The following is a 17726-nucleotide window of genomic DNA, read 5'->3' on the forward strand; positions in this document are numbered from 1 at the left end:
TAGTGCAATGTGCGCACCAGGGTTGGTCGAGTTTCATCGTAGATCAATGGAGTCTCCGCATCGAGAGAGATCTTAAAAAGGTGAATCCGGGGGATGACTTGACGCATTTATCTGCCCTTCAAAAAAAAAATTATTGTTCGTATAAATTTACTCTGTTGATGTTTGTTTGATTTTTGACTTTTAATTGTTTGATTTTTTACAAAGCAAAGATTCCTCAAGTATTTTTTTATCTTCAGTTTACTCGTACGATTTATTGTGATTGAGACGTTAATAATCTATATACTCGTCGAACGTAATAATAAACGTCAATAAATATGTCGATTATCCTTATCGCTGTTGGTTGCTTCGTACATTAATTGTACGTTCGCCGTTAATGGCATCCCCGACCCGCGACACCTTTTTAAAGACACTCTCGTTCGCAGTTAACGATCCGTAGCTACAACATAGACAGATTGAGCTCTCGGTTTTGCGTACTAACCTGATCTCGAGGGCGAGGAATGCGATTATTAACACGACTATCTTAACGCGAGCCGGAAGATTATTGTACTCTCTACGGGGCACGATCGCAAAGCGCTGCTGCAAGTGTGTATGCCGGGACTACTTTAATATAAGTAGGCTTCTTTTTCACGAGTAATTGGAGTTCGTGCACGTGTCGGATGTTAATATTATTACTATTTCTTAATTTTCTTTCTTTCTTTTTTGATTTTTTTTTTTTTTTTTCTTTTTTAATTTCACATACAAGCTTGCATGGGCAGTCACATTTGTCAGAGGCGTATGACAATCGCCTTTAACGGAATGATCACCCTGTAAGTAGAAATAACATAACGCCGTGGTAACAAGAACCGGCTAAATATGAGCCTTTTATTTACTACGGATTACATTAGCACGCACTTCTTTTCTCTTAGTCGTGACGATTGCAGAGCACCTGCGCCGAAAAACGAAGAGAGACGTGTGCCTGGCCGATATTTCGCGCGAACAGTTATAGCGAACAATTTATTCCTACGTCACGAACCACATAATACTCCTTAAATTACTCCAGAATAATCGACGGCAATTTGTTCCACGAACGTAATGAGTTTTCAAACCGTCGACTACATTTCCGTCTGAAATGAAGATCCTCGCGCTTTAAACGAATACTCCCACGCTTTTTTTTTATCCGCATATTTCACGCGTCTTTCATTCTCTTCAACCAACTCGACGAGTCGGGCGTAGCGATTTTCCGATATAAAATATAAATCTCCGCGAAGACGGTCGGTATCGCGCCTTCCCGAGCGACGAGGAGGACGTAAGAAAGACGTAAGAAAGACGCGACGCGCCGTTCCGGGGGAACAGTTACCTTACGTCCGTCGCAATTAAACCTCACTGCTATATTACGGCAGGTGCGGTAATTAATCACAGCCGCGGAGAAGCAATTAGTCATCCTGGGGATTGCATCCGCCTCGCCTGGCGTCTTCTTTACTACGTCGCGCGCGCGAGTATATATCTATCGGGGCGAAACTTCGAGCTCGCTCGCGCACTTCGAGGCGTGTAATTTAGAACCAATTACACCTCTCGATGCGAGTCCATTAATACCGACGGATGCGCAGCATAGATCTTCTTATCGATGCCCCTCCCCCCTTTTTCGCGCGCGTCACGATCGTGCCGTCACACGTCATATTGTCGTTTTAAACGCATCAACCGTACGCGCGGTATTAGCGTTGATTTTGCCATTAGGCGGAGGCCACGCGGTTGTGTACGAATTACTATATGTATGGGCAAAAATCGTATCGAGAGAACGGTAATTAGCTCCGGTCGAATGTGCTCAGAATATCGTAATCGTTGTAGCGGGCGCGCTTTCGTCCGCCCTTGAAAACGCGATTTCATCGCGCGAACCCGTCCCGATTTTAATCTCAAACGCGATATCAAAATGCTCGGTTTACCGTTATTCGTGTTATCGGACTTTCCGGGAATATCGCACTACGAGAACGGGAATGTACAAGCCGGAAATCGTTTAACTCTCTTCAAGAATATTCGCGACTGAGTGACCGACCCGAATTTCTTCATAATCGATAATCTCTCGATGAATATTTTTGTTTATCGTATTCGATAATCGCAACAATTAACTTACTTTCGTCATACGCATTTTTAAGGACTTTCTCGAATTATTTCATTTCTCGATGAAAACAGAAGTTAGGGAGTACGAAAGAAATTTTTAATGCGCCTTTCTCTTGGTTTTTAATGTATTTCGCAGGAAGTACACTCTCGTAACTCGCAATATGGATCGTAAAAATATTCACGTAACGAACACACGCATCGTTAAGGCCCGCAGTCGATAAGAGCTCGACGGCTCAACTTTATTGTCACGGGCGCGGGTGATAAAAGCAAAACAAACGCGCGCGATCCTTTCACGAGGAGAGCGTATCTTAATCAAAAGGGTGCAAATTGCGCTCAAGTGTTCCGCCACCCTCCCCTCGGCACCGAGACCTTTTGGGGGCGCGCGCGCACACGCGAGACACAATGGCCGGTCGCGAAAAGATGGAAATTATCCTTAATCATCGCGCTTTCATCCGCGACATTCGATTTCCATTAATGACATTCGTTCCTTTGACGAACGTTCGTCCGTCCGTCCGTCCGTCCGTGACGTAAGCGCTAAGCTCGGGGTGCGCGCGCTCGATCGACCGTATTACAATGAACCGTATTAATGGCGCTGGCCGGGACACACGCACTCATCACCGTTCCTTGCTTCGCGTATCGCCCGTATTGCCCGTCTGTTCCGTTCGTCGTGTTCTTTCAACCGTGTAAACTCCTAAATCATCGCAAACGCGCGCGCAACATTCCACGTGGTCGGAAAGCCAGTCCTTTCATTCGCGAAATGAATTACATTACACCCTGATACATTTAATATTATTCATCCCTCTGTCACGTCTGTCTGTGAAACTTTTTCCCGTAGCGTAGCGAAGTAACGCCGCAGAATTTTATTATTTTATAATATTCTCTTCTTTTTTTTTTCATTCTCTCTGTTTTTTTTTTTTCGCGCAGATGCCACGTTGAAATAATTTGCCGTGAACTTCTGACATTTTGATGTGAAATAAAAGTATGCCTGTTTTATTTTATTATGTATTTTATTAAATATTTTTAATGGGGGGTTGATTTCTTCAAATAACTTTACTTTTTGTTTATATTTTGTTATAACGTTATGTTACCAAATATCGTTATGTGGAGCAAGAAAGCGTTTGGTAAAAATCTCCTTGAGTCTTTAATATATCTTTTATTCGCGGATGTGTATGAAGCTGCATTAGAAGAGATATAACGAGCTAAGAGCAGACTGAATGCGACGGCCGACGACCGCAAGTTATATAGAAATGGGATGCTGAGTGCATCGACGCCATTAAACGCATTGCATCGCGCATTGCATATTCTCGAGCGCGACACAAGTCGTTAAACACGCGTAACCGCGAAGACCGAACGCCTTTTGACATGACATCCGCAAGTATTTTCCGCCACGCGGAATTTCGGCGCTCGTCTTGCACCTGATTTTAGCGGCGCGACATTCCGCGTAATTAATCGACCGCATTGCGCCCTTTGTCTCGCGTTATCATCCTCGTCGTATATGCAGCTGCAACATATTTTGTCGCACCGCGTGGGGAAAGTTCATTGTTGCCGACTGATTAATGAGCATTTTCTCGCACTCGACGCTTAATTATTATATCGCTTCCTGTTTTCAAGACAGCGTGTGTCCATTTATATCGTGTATTTAATGACTGAATGCAATTTTCACGGGTCATTGATTTATTCAACTGATTATAAATTGTAAATTATAATCGCAAATCGCATCACGGGCGTGATGTATAGACGCAACAAATGACGTACGGACGGAAATTTATTATGTAACGTAACCGGTTATGTTTCGCGACGGTCTCCGTATTTATTTATTCCCATTTTTTTATTCCCGTCATATCGATTAACGTTCCTGCATTTTTTAAAGCGCGCGGAAGGTGACGGATCCTGAAATAAAGTTCGCGAGCCACGATGAGATAAAAGTTCGCGCAAAATTTGCCGCTGCGTTATTTCGAATTGCAGACCGCAACGTGGCGTGTAAGATGACGATCTGCGGAGCATAATAATTATGGCCGGGCGTATCGGTCGTTTCCGCGGCAAGCAATCGCGGGTGTACGTGGTTAGTTGTCGACCCTAAACAGCCGTGTAAGAAAATCGTAGCCTTCTTGATAGAGGCCCTGATTAATAGCGAACGTGCGGCTTCGCTAAGCAGGCCAACCCTGAAACGAACGACTGAATGTCTCGCCAAGACTCGGGCTACTTAAATCGCGCGAAATTCGTAGCGACAGCAGAATTTTGTTTAGTTACGGATTATTATGATGACGAACGATACGCAGAAAAAAATATTAGTCTTAAGTCAAAGACAAATATTTTCCTATGTAAGTAAGAATATTATCCTCTTAAAAATTTTAGTCTTGATCGAATTTGATACAAGTTGCTCAACTCAAGACTAAAACTTTTCTATGTGCAGATTATAATATTCTTGCTCATATATGAAAATATATATCTTGATTTGAAGACTAATTTTTTCTCTGTGTATATAAGAAAATTAAATATTTGGTGAAACCATATTATTATTCAACACAATGCTCATTCAAAGTTTAAATTGTTCTTATTCTTATCGATTTATTTATTTCAGTGATTGTAACTTTGTATTTTAATTATTACAATGATCGCTGACTTTACTCAGTTTGTAGAATCTTCCACTTTATCCAACGAATTGTTATTGCAAAGATAATATATTAAAAAGATCAATGTTAGAAGTTATAACACCACTGCAATTATAAGGCATCTGCTTCGTCGCAATGCGCGAAAACTTCGGCCCGTATATATTAAAATTGTTAAAGATCTTGACATTAATATTATTTAATGTTGCAAGGAACGCGATTTCTCGCGGCGTTCGCGAAACGCGGGCGTTACGTCAGCGGAAGTGGAGTATACGTACGTTTTGTATCGCCCCCACTTGGAACCCGGTAGAATTCGTGGTGGATTAATTGCCCGATGCTTGCTCTCGAGTATCCGCGGCGTGCACGTCAGCTGCAATTTTCCGTAGCCCGATAAGGCCGCAAGGAAGTTTTTCGCCCGGCATCGCGATTTCCTCGTCACGAAAGCGTCGCGGAGCTTGACGTAGGAAATACGAGCGGCCCGCCGCTGGTTTCAGCTCGCGATGCTCGTGAAAATTATCGTGAAAAAAAAAAAGCCCCGGCGAGAGATTTACCGCACGATACGTTCGCATGCACCATCCCTCTCAACTCGCGATCGCGAATGAATGCGAAGTTACGTTCTATAAATTATGAGACGCGTCGGATATTCCGCACGAAACATCTCCAATCGCTCGCCTTGATCGTAAAATTTTTTACAATATCTTTACATTTTTAATTTTTATGCAACTTTTGGTTTTCGTTTTTATTTCCCATGCTTTATTTGAAGCGAGACAGAGTTTAGAGTAATTTGCGATTATTTATTATAATAAAAGTGAAGCATGTTTTTGAATAAATTATGAAATATACGAGCTTATTTATTAATGTTTGTGTGCGCGCAAAAAAACTTCTCCTAAAAAACTGAAAGTTGCATTAGAATTATAGAAAATCTTTATATATGAAATTTACAAACGTATAATATTTATGGAAATAATTTTCTAGTAATGAATAGTTAGGTACATCAAATAACGAAATTTAATCAATTATCGTATTTTCCTTCCAACTTAAAATTTTAGTCTTTATATTACGGATCTAACAATATTATCGGTAGAATTTTATATCAAATATGACAAGCCTTATCTGAGCGATATTTGTGAAAATTTGGATTACGGATCTCGATGAATTTTCGTGCATTAAGCGAATATTATGATAATTTATCTGAATATTGGTAATAAAACGAGATTTGAATATTACATTTTCCTTCCCGTTTCTCAGTGCCGTGATTTCATTCTTACGCGAAAATAAATTAAACGAGAGACGACGGAATTCGCAACGCGCTCTTCTAAACTGTTAACGGTCCGAAATAAATTCGTGATGCGCGATGATAAAGTCGTTGCGTATGCATTGGATATGCAAATAAATTCTGCCGCGGTTTCCGCGATCGACGTCATATCTTCGCTCTCGAGCCCTGAAAATATCGACGCGTTCGCGCGATCATTGATGTTACGATAATTTCCCAAGCGGATTGTCATCGCGCACACGAACTGCTGCGGTTAAAACTAGCGTTACAAAAAAAAAAAAACTGGTAAAAAAACGGAAGTTGCGAGTTGCGTATCGTTGCGTATCGCGTTTATTACAATTTCGCTGACACAGTTTATGAACGTTTCATGAATAAATATTTGACGGACAGAAAACTATCTTGCAGAGTACCGCACATTTTAGAAAATTATGTACATAATAGAGAGAATGGAAATAGGACAGGAGACAGAAATTCGAAACCGGGATGCAACTTTGACCTTTTGAATTTTTCATTCTGGTGAATTACACAGGGGACAAGCTAGAGCCATCTTCTATTTATGTGTCTTCCACGATTCTCGATTTGAAAAAAAAAGACAACTCAAGAATAAAATGCTTTGTATAAGCAAGATTTATGTCACTAAAATATATTTATCTTAACTTTTGATTTCTATGGACTTTTACGGATTTCTTGGACTTTATATAAACTATTTTGTAACGTAACGAAAGAAAGTGACAGGCAAGTGACAGTGTATTTATTCTATTTTCATTTTTAGTACTTGGCATTAATAATATCCCGATGAAAAGTACGGATCTCTGTTGTAATTACGGACAGCCATACCAGGTATATTTTAGTTAAAGTTTCACGATTGCTGAAAAAAACCCGGACATGTCAACTCTCACGTTTCGCAAAGGACTCAGCCACATCGTTAATTATTCGCGCTAGCCCGTTGTCCTGCGACGTCCATTTCCGGTTACAAAGGAATCCCCCGTGTATATCTTGTCTATTTGGATCTAGTTAACTCTTTGGGGTGCCGGCCCCTTTCGTGACCATAATTGACATATTGTTGTATGCCAAACTCCTAACGAGAAGTGTAATTTAACTACGCCCTCGTGACGACAGTTGTCGAAATTGTTGAATATTCAATTGATCCGCGTAGAATCCTGGAAACTGCTGGGAAAGCGATTGATTATTCTTCGTAAGGTTTTCGTAAAATTATTCAGCGTTCCTGTACGTTCCTATTCTGTGCTTATTATTTCAATAACGGATGAATATCGATTGAAATAATTACGGTGAATATCGATTGAAATAATTACGAAGGCAGGAAGCTACGACGGCGTGGATTATTAAAGTCAGAAGACGCCGGATTAAACTGACGACTTTAAAATATCGCAGACCCGACCTTCGCGCGCTCTTAGCCCCAGTCCACATCCGGTCCATAAATCGCATTTTCCGCGGCGTTTCGTGGAGCGAACGGCATCCCTCAGGTGGTTTCGTCACCGATTAGAAAACTTCGCGTTTCGCCGTCCGCTCGAGGCGTATTTGATTTGGCTTTAATGCGATTTTTCGCGGTAACAGCCGCGGCTCGTAAGAGCTTCTGGCAACAACTCCGCAAAGAGAGACGGATGGAACTTGATTATCTCGTAATTTCTTTTTACCCGTTAACTAAAAAGAAACCGCTGTTTTATCTTAGCTAGCTTTGGTTCAAACTTCAATTAATCCTCTTAACGATAAAAGCATTTTCGATCAAGGCGGAACTGTGCGGTAAAATGTCGCGAAATTTACATGAAATTTACATTTTGTGGCATAACATTCAGCAAGATTGACAGTTTTATTGGGGGAAATTATTAGAAGATTGATTGTTATTAGGGGAAAATTACACTTTATTTTATATTCAGATAGGTCTTTGGCAGAGTTGTATTTAATACGAATGACACGAGTCGTGATAAGATCGATACGACATTATCCGGTGAAACGCCGATAAAATTGATATTCCACGACAGCGCAATCGATCATGATCATTCTTCCTCAGCATTATCGTGATTGCCCACACTTTTATACGCATTCGTATTGATAAAAAAAGCTTGGAAATCATTCATACGTTTCTTGCGTGTTGGAAGAGGCAAAAATTATTTCTTTAAGTTCACAGGCATGGGATTTGCAGGAAAAGAATTCAAAACACTCTTGTTATAATATAATTCTATATTTTGACTGATTTCCATTTATATTTACAATTAGATCTAAAGATATAGATTCCTTAGTAATAGACAGTTATAGATTCCTTTTTACGAAGATAAATACGTCGAATAATTGTTACTGATTTGAATTGTACGTTTGGTACGTACGTTATCAATTTCTTGATAAAATTCGACGACTTCGTCGGTACTTTGAGCTAGCTCGGCTCCGGCGGCCATCGCGAGTATTGCGAAAACGTTAATAACGAGGTCGCGGCGAACGGTGACAGTCGAAGTGCACCCACGTCTTCGGTATTATTCCTGCGACTTCGCTGAATGCGGGAGAGAACTTGCGCCGTGATAACGTTCAATCGACTCGACGGCAGGTTATCGCGGGGCGATATCAACGGTAACTAGGAGGGAAACTTGACTGTGCTCGAGACGAGCGGACACCCCGTGGCAGTGCGATCGATCGTGCTCTTCCTTCGCGCGTCCTCCGCGACGCGAGATAGCGTGCAATCGCGATGCGTGAGAGCGTGCCGTGCCGCATATCGATCTCTCTCGAGGAAGTTCTTCCATTCATATACCGCGATATCGCCGCCTATATTCCGGATCGAAAATGGGAAAAAGGGGGGGGGGGGAGAGAGGCCCGCCCTTTCTCGATGACGCTCACAATTCTAATCTCTTTACTGCCTCCCACTCGATCTCTCGCCGTCTTTTATCGCGTCTGAACGTCGACGAAATTCACACACACACACACACACACATACACACACACACACAGAGCGGTGACACAATACATACACACATGCACAAGACACACTCTATGCCCCTCCCTATGCCTTCCGCATTTCCTCTTACATATCTTTAACTATATCCATCCAGTTAATTTTTTTTTTTTTTTTTTTAATTTCTGTTTTCTCTCATACACACGCACCTCTCGATACAAGCAAGAGTCTAATGATATGACAATGACCGTGATATGACATGATACGATATGATATGATAATGAGATGATTAATGTGACCATGACCATGATTTCTTACCATGATTTTTATATTTACTTATTTGTTGCACGTTGTTTGGTGCGTCTCCGTAAGCAGTATGAGGCGCTCGCAGACCCCCTGGTCGTCGACATTTCGATAAAGAGCCCCCATCTCCTGAAACAATAACGAGAAATTTGACGGAGGAATGTACTCGCGATTTTTTCTACATTCTGAAAATTACTCTTGACCCTTCCAAGCTCTTGGCCCGATAAAGTAAGAATCGACGTTGTATCAATTGCAATCTTTCTATTTGACCAATTTTTACGAAGATATTAAAATATCATTATTACTATTTATTGGATTTATTGACTCTTTTTTTTTTATAATTTTAATACGACAAGATCTAGAGGAAATACAAGGAAATATTTCGCGATTAAACCTTTACATTTTATATATTTATATTATATTTGTACTTCTACGTGGCTTGTTAACAATTGTTCTATTTACTCTTCAGAATTATCTCGATTTTTTGTCGAGTTATTTTATAATCAGAGATTCAGTTTTTGTCTCGCGGGCAACATTAAGCGCGCGAATCCTTAGAATTCCGTTCTGAAACTCCGAAATAATGACGCACGGATTACAGGATACGAATAAATGAGTGGATAGCTATTTATTTCAGCTTTTGCGATGGTGAAATAAAAGGAGCGTGAGATCGACGGGAAATAACAAGAAAGGAATATCCACGAAGACTTCTGTCGCTTCGTCGCGTTTCGAGGGAGCCTCGGGAATTAATTAGCGTGTCTCGCGCGATATATAACAGTCCAGAGAGGGAGACGACTATTGTGCGTCAAAGAAATAAATAGGGCCAGTTCGAAGGAGGAATGCTGGCAGGGCTGAGGGTGATGGAAGGATTCAAAGAGAAAGAGAACAGCACAAAGGAGTTGGCCGGTGTTGCCCGCGGCGGAACGGAAGACTCGAGTTTTCTGCATCTTCCGTCTAATCCTCAATAAGAACGGGATCAATTTACTACTCATTTTTTTTTATGACGATACGTACCTTATATAAATTGGTTTAATCGGAGAAAAAGAAACTGGATGGTCAAGAAGTTTATCTTATATATAATTCTCAATTAAACGCGCGGACGAAAACTGTGCCATTTACAATTTCGGATAAGCGCGTATCGCAACACAAAGTTTCGATTTCGAATATTTTGGCAAATGCAACGTAGTAAAATATGATAAAATTGACGGAAACGCGCGCGCGCAATTCTTTCCTCTCCACATTAAAATGAATGAAATTGTCATAGCGCGTCACGATGGGGGCTGCCTTTCATCAGCCACCCCCGAATGTCGCGCCCCGACGATCCTCTTCAGAGCATCCTCCATATATATGAACACCCCCCCCCCTTCCCGACCTTTCTCTAGTGTGTACATATACTATATGTACGTAAACGAGTATATCTATATATATATACGCGCGCGCGTATTACATGTACACGCGCGCGCGGAGACGAAATGTCGGCCCAGCCAGTCGGCTTTTTGCGGAGCGCTGGCAGTCTGTAAGTTGAGTTTAATGCATGTTGTTTTGTCTGTCCTTGCATGCAGGGATTCGGTTTTGTAACATTCGCAAATAGTGCTGACGCGGACCGGGCACGTGAGAGGCTACACGGCACCGTGGTTGAGGGCAGAAAGATTGAGGTGTGCATGAACTTTCTTATACTTATATATATATATATATACATACATATATATATACATCGCCATTAATCTCCATTACGAATAGATGTAATTTTTTTTTTTTTTTTTTTTTTTCTCCAGGAAAGCCGAGTGGGCGCATTCCTCTTTATGAATGCGCGCACTCGTGACGCAAGAGGGCGACCACGATTTAAAAAAAAGCTCGACTTGTTTAATCCGTCCATTTAAGTACGCGTTTCTGATTTTTCGAGCAACAGTGGTCGCCTGATAATTTTAAGTCCTACATTTCGAGTCTCGACTGTCCATCTTTCGCACCTGTCACGAATTTTCTTAGAATTAATTATAATTAACGGCTTTTGCATTACTTAAGTTAATGTGAAGGATTATTTTTAATTCTGCTGTTGATAAAATATGTCTGTTTATTGCGAATGTTATCTACATTTCGATATGTAAAGATAATATCGAAGAGAGATGGACACTCGCGGCGCGAAGATTATTAATCTAAGGAAGTAGAAATTAATCGTGATGTGATCGAGACGCCGGGCTGACGACGCAATCGTAGATGCGACCGTTTTGCGCGAAAAAAACGGCTACGATTCGAAAAATCGACAGTCTGTCTCGCGATTCGACGGAGCTTTTTATTCGGAAAGTGAAAGGGACGGCTACTTATATCGCGATAATTAATGAAACGCGAATTAATTTCGGGGCTCGTGAACGGACGAAGGTGGAGAGAGAGGAGAGGTGGTCTCGGGTCGCAGGGACTCGAGAGAAAGAGATTTCTCTCGTGGCCTGAATCAATCTGACTGATGGCCACTCGTGGCCATCCACGAGTGGCGCACGAGCCGCCGATTGGTGAGGCTCGATCTCCGCTCGAGGGCCTCGAGTGATCCACAAATTCTCTTTTCCGATTGGCCGACCACTTCGCCGGTGAAAATCGGTACGCGGGAGAAAGTTCTTCCTATCGCGATAACACGTCCGTTTTATGAAACGGACTTTGTTCATATGTATTTGCTTTTCCCGTCTTTTTTTTTTTCTTTCTCTTTCGCGTTGTTTCTCTGTCGCGGTAATGGCCTTAATTCGTTCGGTTGATCACGCGCACTCAAGCGAGGAATCGTAACGGAACTCCACCTTTTACGAACGTGTCGCGAGCTCGGAAATTATTTATGCGTCATGTAACTGTATCCCGTTCGATAGCCGATCTCGAAAAGCTCCGTCGAAATTGTCAGAGGATAAACGAGACGGTCAGATGTGACAATGATCGAGATGGTCAAAATGGTCAATTTTGAATTAAATAAATAATAACATACTTCACAACAAACAAATTTTAAATAATCGTAAAATAAAAAATTTTTCGAATTGAAATTGATCAATTAATAAATTGATTATCAATTTACTTCTTACATCTCGGGCTTTTTTTTACAAGCGCGTCGTGCAAAGTGTCGCAAACTTTATATTTAATATAATTAAAAATCGTTCGTCGTTGCTGGGGAATCTTTAGACGTTTTATAATACAGTCAGCTTTGATCGTTTTTGAAACTCTCGACCGACCGCGCGGCGACCGCAGCATCTGCTGCGTCGATGCTGATATCAAATAATAACGGTTCGTGGCGGCTGGAGCAACTTGTCGGGCCACGCCAGTCTCACATGGTGCATCGCGTAAACCGTCGCTTTAACTTCATTTAGCTGGCAACCGCGTCTTCGAAATACATCGTTCAATATTACGCCAATGCGCGCGAAGAAAATCTTTAGATTAGCTTACATGCGAAATCCCGTATTTCCTTCGTTAGAATATTTATTTCGTAGAACTCAGCTGACGAGAAGATTTGTTACCGTCTTTTCTTTTTTTTTTTTTTTTTTTTGTTTGTTACGTCTAAGACTACTGTCAAAAGAACGATGCAAAAGAAATCGCTTCCGACAAGATATAGCGCGTCTTCTTTTGTCGTCATTATATTGCTTTTCGAACATAATAGGATTATATTCTTGAATCACGGCCGGTGATTACTCCTTCGGATTTTTTCCGGTTCGATAATAGCGTCCGTTTGATCAGGCAGGCCTTCTTATTGCGACTTTAATGGCTCAATTAAAGCTTGAAAGCCCGACCTTTTTTGCGACTCGTCGATTTACTGCACCGATGGAATTCTATGGCTCGCGAAGTTTTAGTTTCGTAAAATCACGCACACTTTCATGCGACACAATCATATTTCTTTTCTGTTTTTTTAATCTTTAAATCTAAAATGTCGCAGATTCTGGAAGCCGTATGCAAAATACAATTGTCGATCTTTTCGTCTCGAGGATCCTCGTAATATTCCAAAGGAATAAAAAAAGAAGGACGCATCAGAGTTGCTTGCCAACACGGATTTGTAACTGTCACGTCGAGCTATCGTATCTTAAGTGCTCGCTGCAAATCCGCGCTGTTAACAAATGTCGTTCCCATCTAAAATCGGCCTTGTTAAATGAGAAAGGAAAAGATCCGCGTTGGTGATGGCACTCCGGATGTGAAAATGAACGAAGTTGAAGGGGTGGACGCGCGCTCGAAACAACGCGATGGTCGTCGAACGACGAGTAAACGAACCCGCATACAAAAGGAGCTGGAAAATCCGCTAGGCGGACGATCCGGCCGTTGTGTTGGGTTCGGTTACCATGGGAAAGAGAGTAACCAAAAGCACAAAAGCAGAATAAAACGAAAGACAATTGCAAAATACGGCTGTGTCTCACGCAGATCTCCTGTTGTTCCATAGAGAGCTTCTGCGCGAGAGAAAGAGAGAGAGAGAGAGAGGGGGGGGAGGGTAAAAAGGTAGAAAAGACCGGAAGCGAAAGACTCGTACTGAATACACGATTGAAAAATCTGAGAGAGAGCGAGCGAGAGAAAGAGAAAGAAAGAAAGAGAACGGACCGGTCGATGATCCGATAGGATCGATCGATCAGTCGGGAGAAAGAGAGAGATTAACGGGCAAACGCTGATCATGGGACACTGAGGGGGCCACTGAATAAAGGACCTCGCGAAGTGTCCGAAAAGGTAAGGAAATCACCGCAACGGGAATCGTTTACCGGCAAGGCAAAGACCGGACTCATATGTGTAACGAGAAATACAACTCGCACTGCCCGCTCTCTCACGCGATACACGAAAACCGTGCCGATGGTCGATTTTCACCAGTAGATTAAACCTTTGTTTCTTCTTTCCTTTTTTTTTTTTTCGTTCCTTTCTTTTTCGATTACTTTTCACATTCGTTTCGCATTTTTTTGCCGTAAGTGAATGAAATTTTTGACTGCTTTTTTGTCAGATTACCTCATCGAAGTAATGTACTTCGTGTACGAGTGACGAAGTATTCCTCTTTCCAAAAGAATAGAGAACTCGTTTCAACAAGAATTATAAATGCATAAAAAAATAGTTTATAATAGTAGAGTTTTAGAGAGATATCTTGCAGGACTGAATTTCTGTGAAAATATATACTTCGTCATCCGAAACTATTCTAGTTTAATTATGTTTTTTAATTGTCAATTTTTTTTTTATTTAGTCACAAAGTTTCTTCTTTTTTTTTTTTTTTTCATCTTTTTCGACCGGCACACGCGTAGCGCTTACTTTCTCCTAAAATGAAATCCTATTTGCGATATTTATGATGTAACTAATAATAAAAATAATATGTTTAGAATATATAATACTAGCGTAAGCTGTGTATAGATGTGTAAGGAGCTAAAACTCACAAAAAAAAAAAAAAAAAAAAAAAAACAGAGGCTCAAGTACTTTCGCAAATGGCAATCGAGACAATCGGAAAAAGACCGCGTTAATTGCACGTGATAATGGCGTAATGGCCTTTCTTCCGCGAGCAATTTGCATTTTATTTGTACATTGCGATCGAGTTTTCGCAAAGAGGAAACCACGTATGGGATACGAGAGACCTTTGCGCCGTTGCCAATTAAAACGCGAGAGTGGTTTTAAAACGATTATATCTCGTACGTCATCACTCTTGTGTGACGACGTTTGACCCGTTTCACTCGAGCGCTAAGCACCCCCGGGTCCTTTGTTGAATTTTCTAAGAGCGGTCGTAGAGCGAGAGGTTAAAAAAGAGGCGTGGACGCTGAAACGCCGCCCGGGGAATAACGAGATGGCAGGGAATGGTAAAAAGAACGAGCTCTAACGAGAATTCTTTTACGCGTAATTTTCTCACGAACGTGGCGTAGCACTTTAATTGCGGAAGAGATTAGGGGGCGATCTTAAATTAGAAACCGCGCCTTTTTTCCCCGGCTTTTCCGCGTTAATTTTCAGCCGGCGGAGTTCCAAGGAGACACGGAGTAAAATTCCGCGGCGTCCGACGGAAATTTCCCGAAATTCACGGGGACTCCGATGTATTTATTGTTGCAATTGTGAGAGAGGGAGGTTCGACGGAACGCACAATTAGCTATTTACAATCTCTCACAATTTCCTCCGGGGAAGGCACTTTAGCGATTAATCTCCCCTAGAGAAGAGACTTTTTAATTGCTTGACCCAACTTTTACGGTTTCTTCTGAGTTATAAATAATTCTGGAAATTGGATCGGGGGGAGGAGGTGAGACGGAAGTTTCAAAATTGATCGTTGATTGCGTCGATTAGACGTGATGATCTCGCGTTCTTTTTTCGAGATAACGACGGCATGATTCAGCGGTGGTTGCTTTCTTACGGATCAGTAAACGGCGGTGCTACGCATATTTGCGTTTCACGCGCAATTTAGCTCACAGTCCGCCTTTCAATGGGCAGAAGATAAATCCGTTCGTGAAATTTAACGTCGTTCATTGCGATGTATTTATTCGCGGCCGATGCGTGATTTCCTATGGAAATCAAGGAAATCGAAATGAGAAAAATCAAGACGCGCAACAAGGAAAATTAGATCGTTAAAAAGAAGAAGACTCGTGAAAGGTGCTTATTGTACGGAACATTATTTGTATATCGGCAACAAGGAGGATCTACGATAATGATAATAATACTGAGAACGCAAATGTGAACGTTACTCTTCACGTTTAAATAAATTCCTCGCGCGCAACTCCGAAGCACAAATTTGCCGAAAGCATAATTCATATGAGGAAATACGCGCGGCCTGCTGCAGTTGGCGAGTGTATATATATATATATATATATATATATATATATATATATATATATATATTACGGAGGAAAAAGAGAATATTATTTTCCGAGCGAAACAACCTTTTGCTTTCGTTATTAATTTCTAACACGCGACCGAACTTCTTGAATACGCGCCTCGCGTCGCATCGAGTTCACCTATCGATTCCGTGGTGTTTTTTGTTGCCCCCGTTCGCCATCTGCATCCCTTGCCCTTTCGCTCGCTCAATGAAGGGTTGAAGGAGTGAATTCTAGACGTGCAGCAAGAGGCAGTTCTCGATAATCGAAGGGTATCGAGGAGATGCTCGCAGAAACCGAAGCTATTTTGAGATCAGTTTAAAGCTCGCCGTGTCGCTTTTATAACAAGAGGCAAGATGCGACAAAACCAGCAGATATCACATTCGATAGCTCATTATCTTAACGAACGTCCTTTGTAATCGTTTCTTCGCATTGTTCCGAGCTCGACTCGTTACGTCTCTGAGAACGGGACGAAGTCGCCTTCGCTCTTGCCTTTGCGTCGACTTTTCTCGGCTTGCTCCTTTTCTTTTCTTTTCTTTTTATTTTTTTATTTTTTTATTTTTTTTATTCTTCCTTTAGTTTCCGGCTTCGCGAGCGAGTTGTGATCTTTGCAGAATTGAGTTAGATTCGAGGCATCTCACGTTGATAACTCCCCGATCTCTATAATCGCGTCGGAATTGAAGCGTTTTGGAAAACTGAGCACGTACGACAGGATATTCTTCGATTAAACGTAATGAAATTTTCGTTTTCTCTCTTCTTTTGCCCCGGTTTTGTCTTCGATCTTATCGCGCTTAACAAATATATGGTATTCATTTATCTTTCATCTTTTGCATTCGCGGGAACGGCGGATAGTCGAGCGAGATTATAACAATGATCCTTCTTGTCTTTACGTTCCCGTGTGTCGAGATATTGTCCAAACATTTGTCTCTGATAAAAACCAGAGATCCGTCGATAGGGCACAAAAAGCGTCGCGTGTAGCGGAAAATCCACACGGAGCATTTGTGAACGAGTCGATCAGGCGGGTGATAAGTGCTTATGGCAGTTCAGCTATAAGGAACAGCCTCGAATGCATAATCCAACGCGATTTATTGCTCGCCATGACAAATGACACAGAGGCTGCGGAAGCCTGAAATTACGTTGACCCACTGGTAGGCGAAGAATGCAGATTAACGAGCAAGAACTGCTGAAGAGAGAGAGAGAGAGAGAGAGAGAGAGAGAGAGAGAGAGAGAGAGAGAGAGAGAGAGAGAGAGAGAGAGAGAGAGAGAGAGTGAAAGAGAGAAAGAAAATAACGCAAGAAGTATCGCCGAAAGAAAAGCTCTTACTCTTAGCGCACAAAGCTGGCATTCTAGGTCGAAGTCGCGCAAGGGATAATGACGCTAATGCCAACGTAAGACGATATAAAATAGACAGAAGCGGTAGAAAAAGAGATACGGTGAAGATGGATAAACAGACGCGCCGCTGGATCCTCCGCGATGTATAAATGCGAGGAGGAATTTCAAAACATTTTCCGTGCGTATATCTAAAGAAGTGAAATAAATTTGAATATGTAACAAGATGAAGGAGGGAATATTATTCCGACATAGTCGAGAGTAAACTCATCGAGAGTATAATGCTCCGACATGCGCATTACGTATGCATTACAATTTACATAGGAAAACTAGAACCACAGTTCATCTAGGATCACATTTACTTGAATGATGAATTACATTTCATAATACCTAACGTAATTCTTACGCTTACGATCGCGCGCGATCAATGAAGTCGCGGAAGGCGAGATAGAGATTTT

The 17726-nt window shown here is 41.6% G+C and overlaps 1 protein-coding gene across 12 annotated transcripts in view; it reads left to right on the forward strand.

Annotated features, from left to right (window-relative positions):
* Nucleotides 1-17726, forward strand: part of LOC105431819 (RNA binding protein fox-1 homolog 2) — a 266891-nt gene that overhangs the window by 186436 nt on the left and 62729 nt on the right. For 10 of the 12 annotated variants that reach the window (XM_089074930.1, XM_089074932.1, XM_089074931.1 and 7 more), the window contains one exon: nt 10738-10830. The exons of the other annotated variants lie outside the window; for them this stretch is intronic. In XM_089074930.1, coding sequence (XP_088931056.1) covers nt 10738-10830 — 93 coding nt within the window. The remainder of the gene's footprint in view (nt 1-10737; nt 10831-17726) is intronic. 12 annotated transcript variants of the gene reach the window in all.

Source organism: Pogonomyrmex barbatus, unplaced genomic scaffold, assembly GCF_055798465.1.
Source record: "Pogonomyrmex barbatus isolate J1 unplaced genomic scaffold, ASM5579846v1 scaffold18, whole genome shotgun sequence".
Lineage (NCBI taxonomy): Eukaryota > Metazoa > Arthropoda > Insecta > Hymenoptera > Formicidae > Pogonomyrmex > Pogonomyrmex barbatus.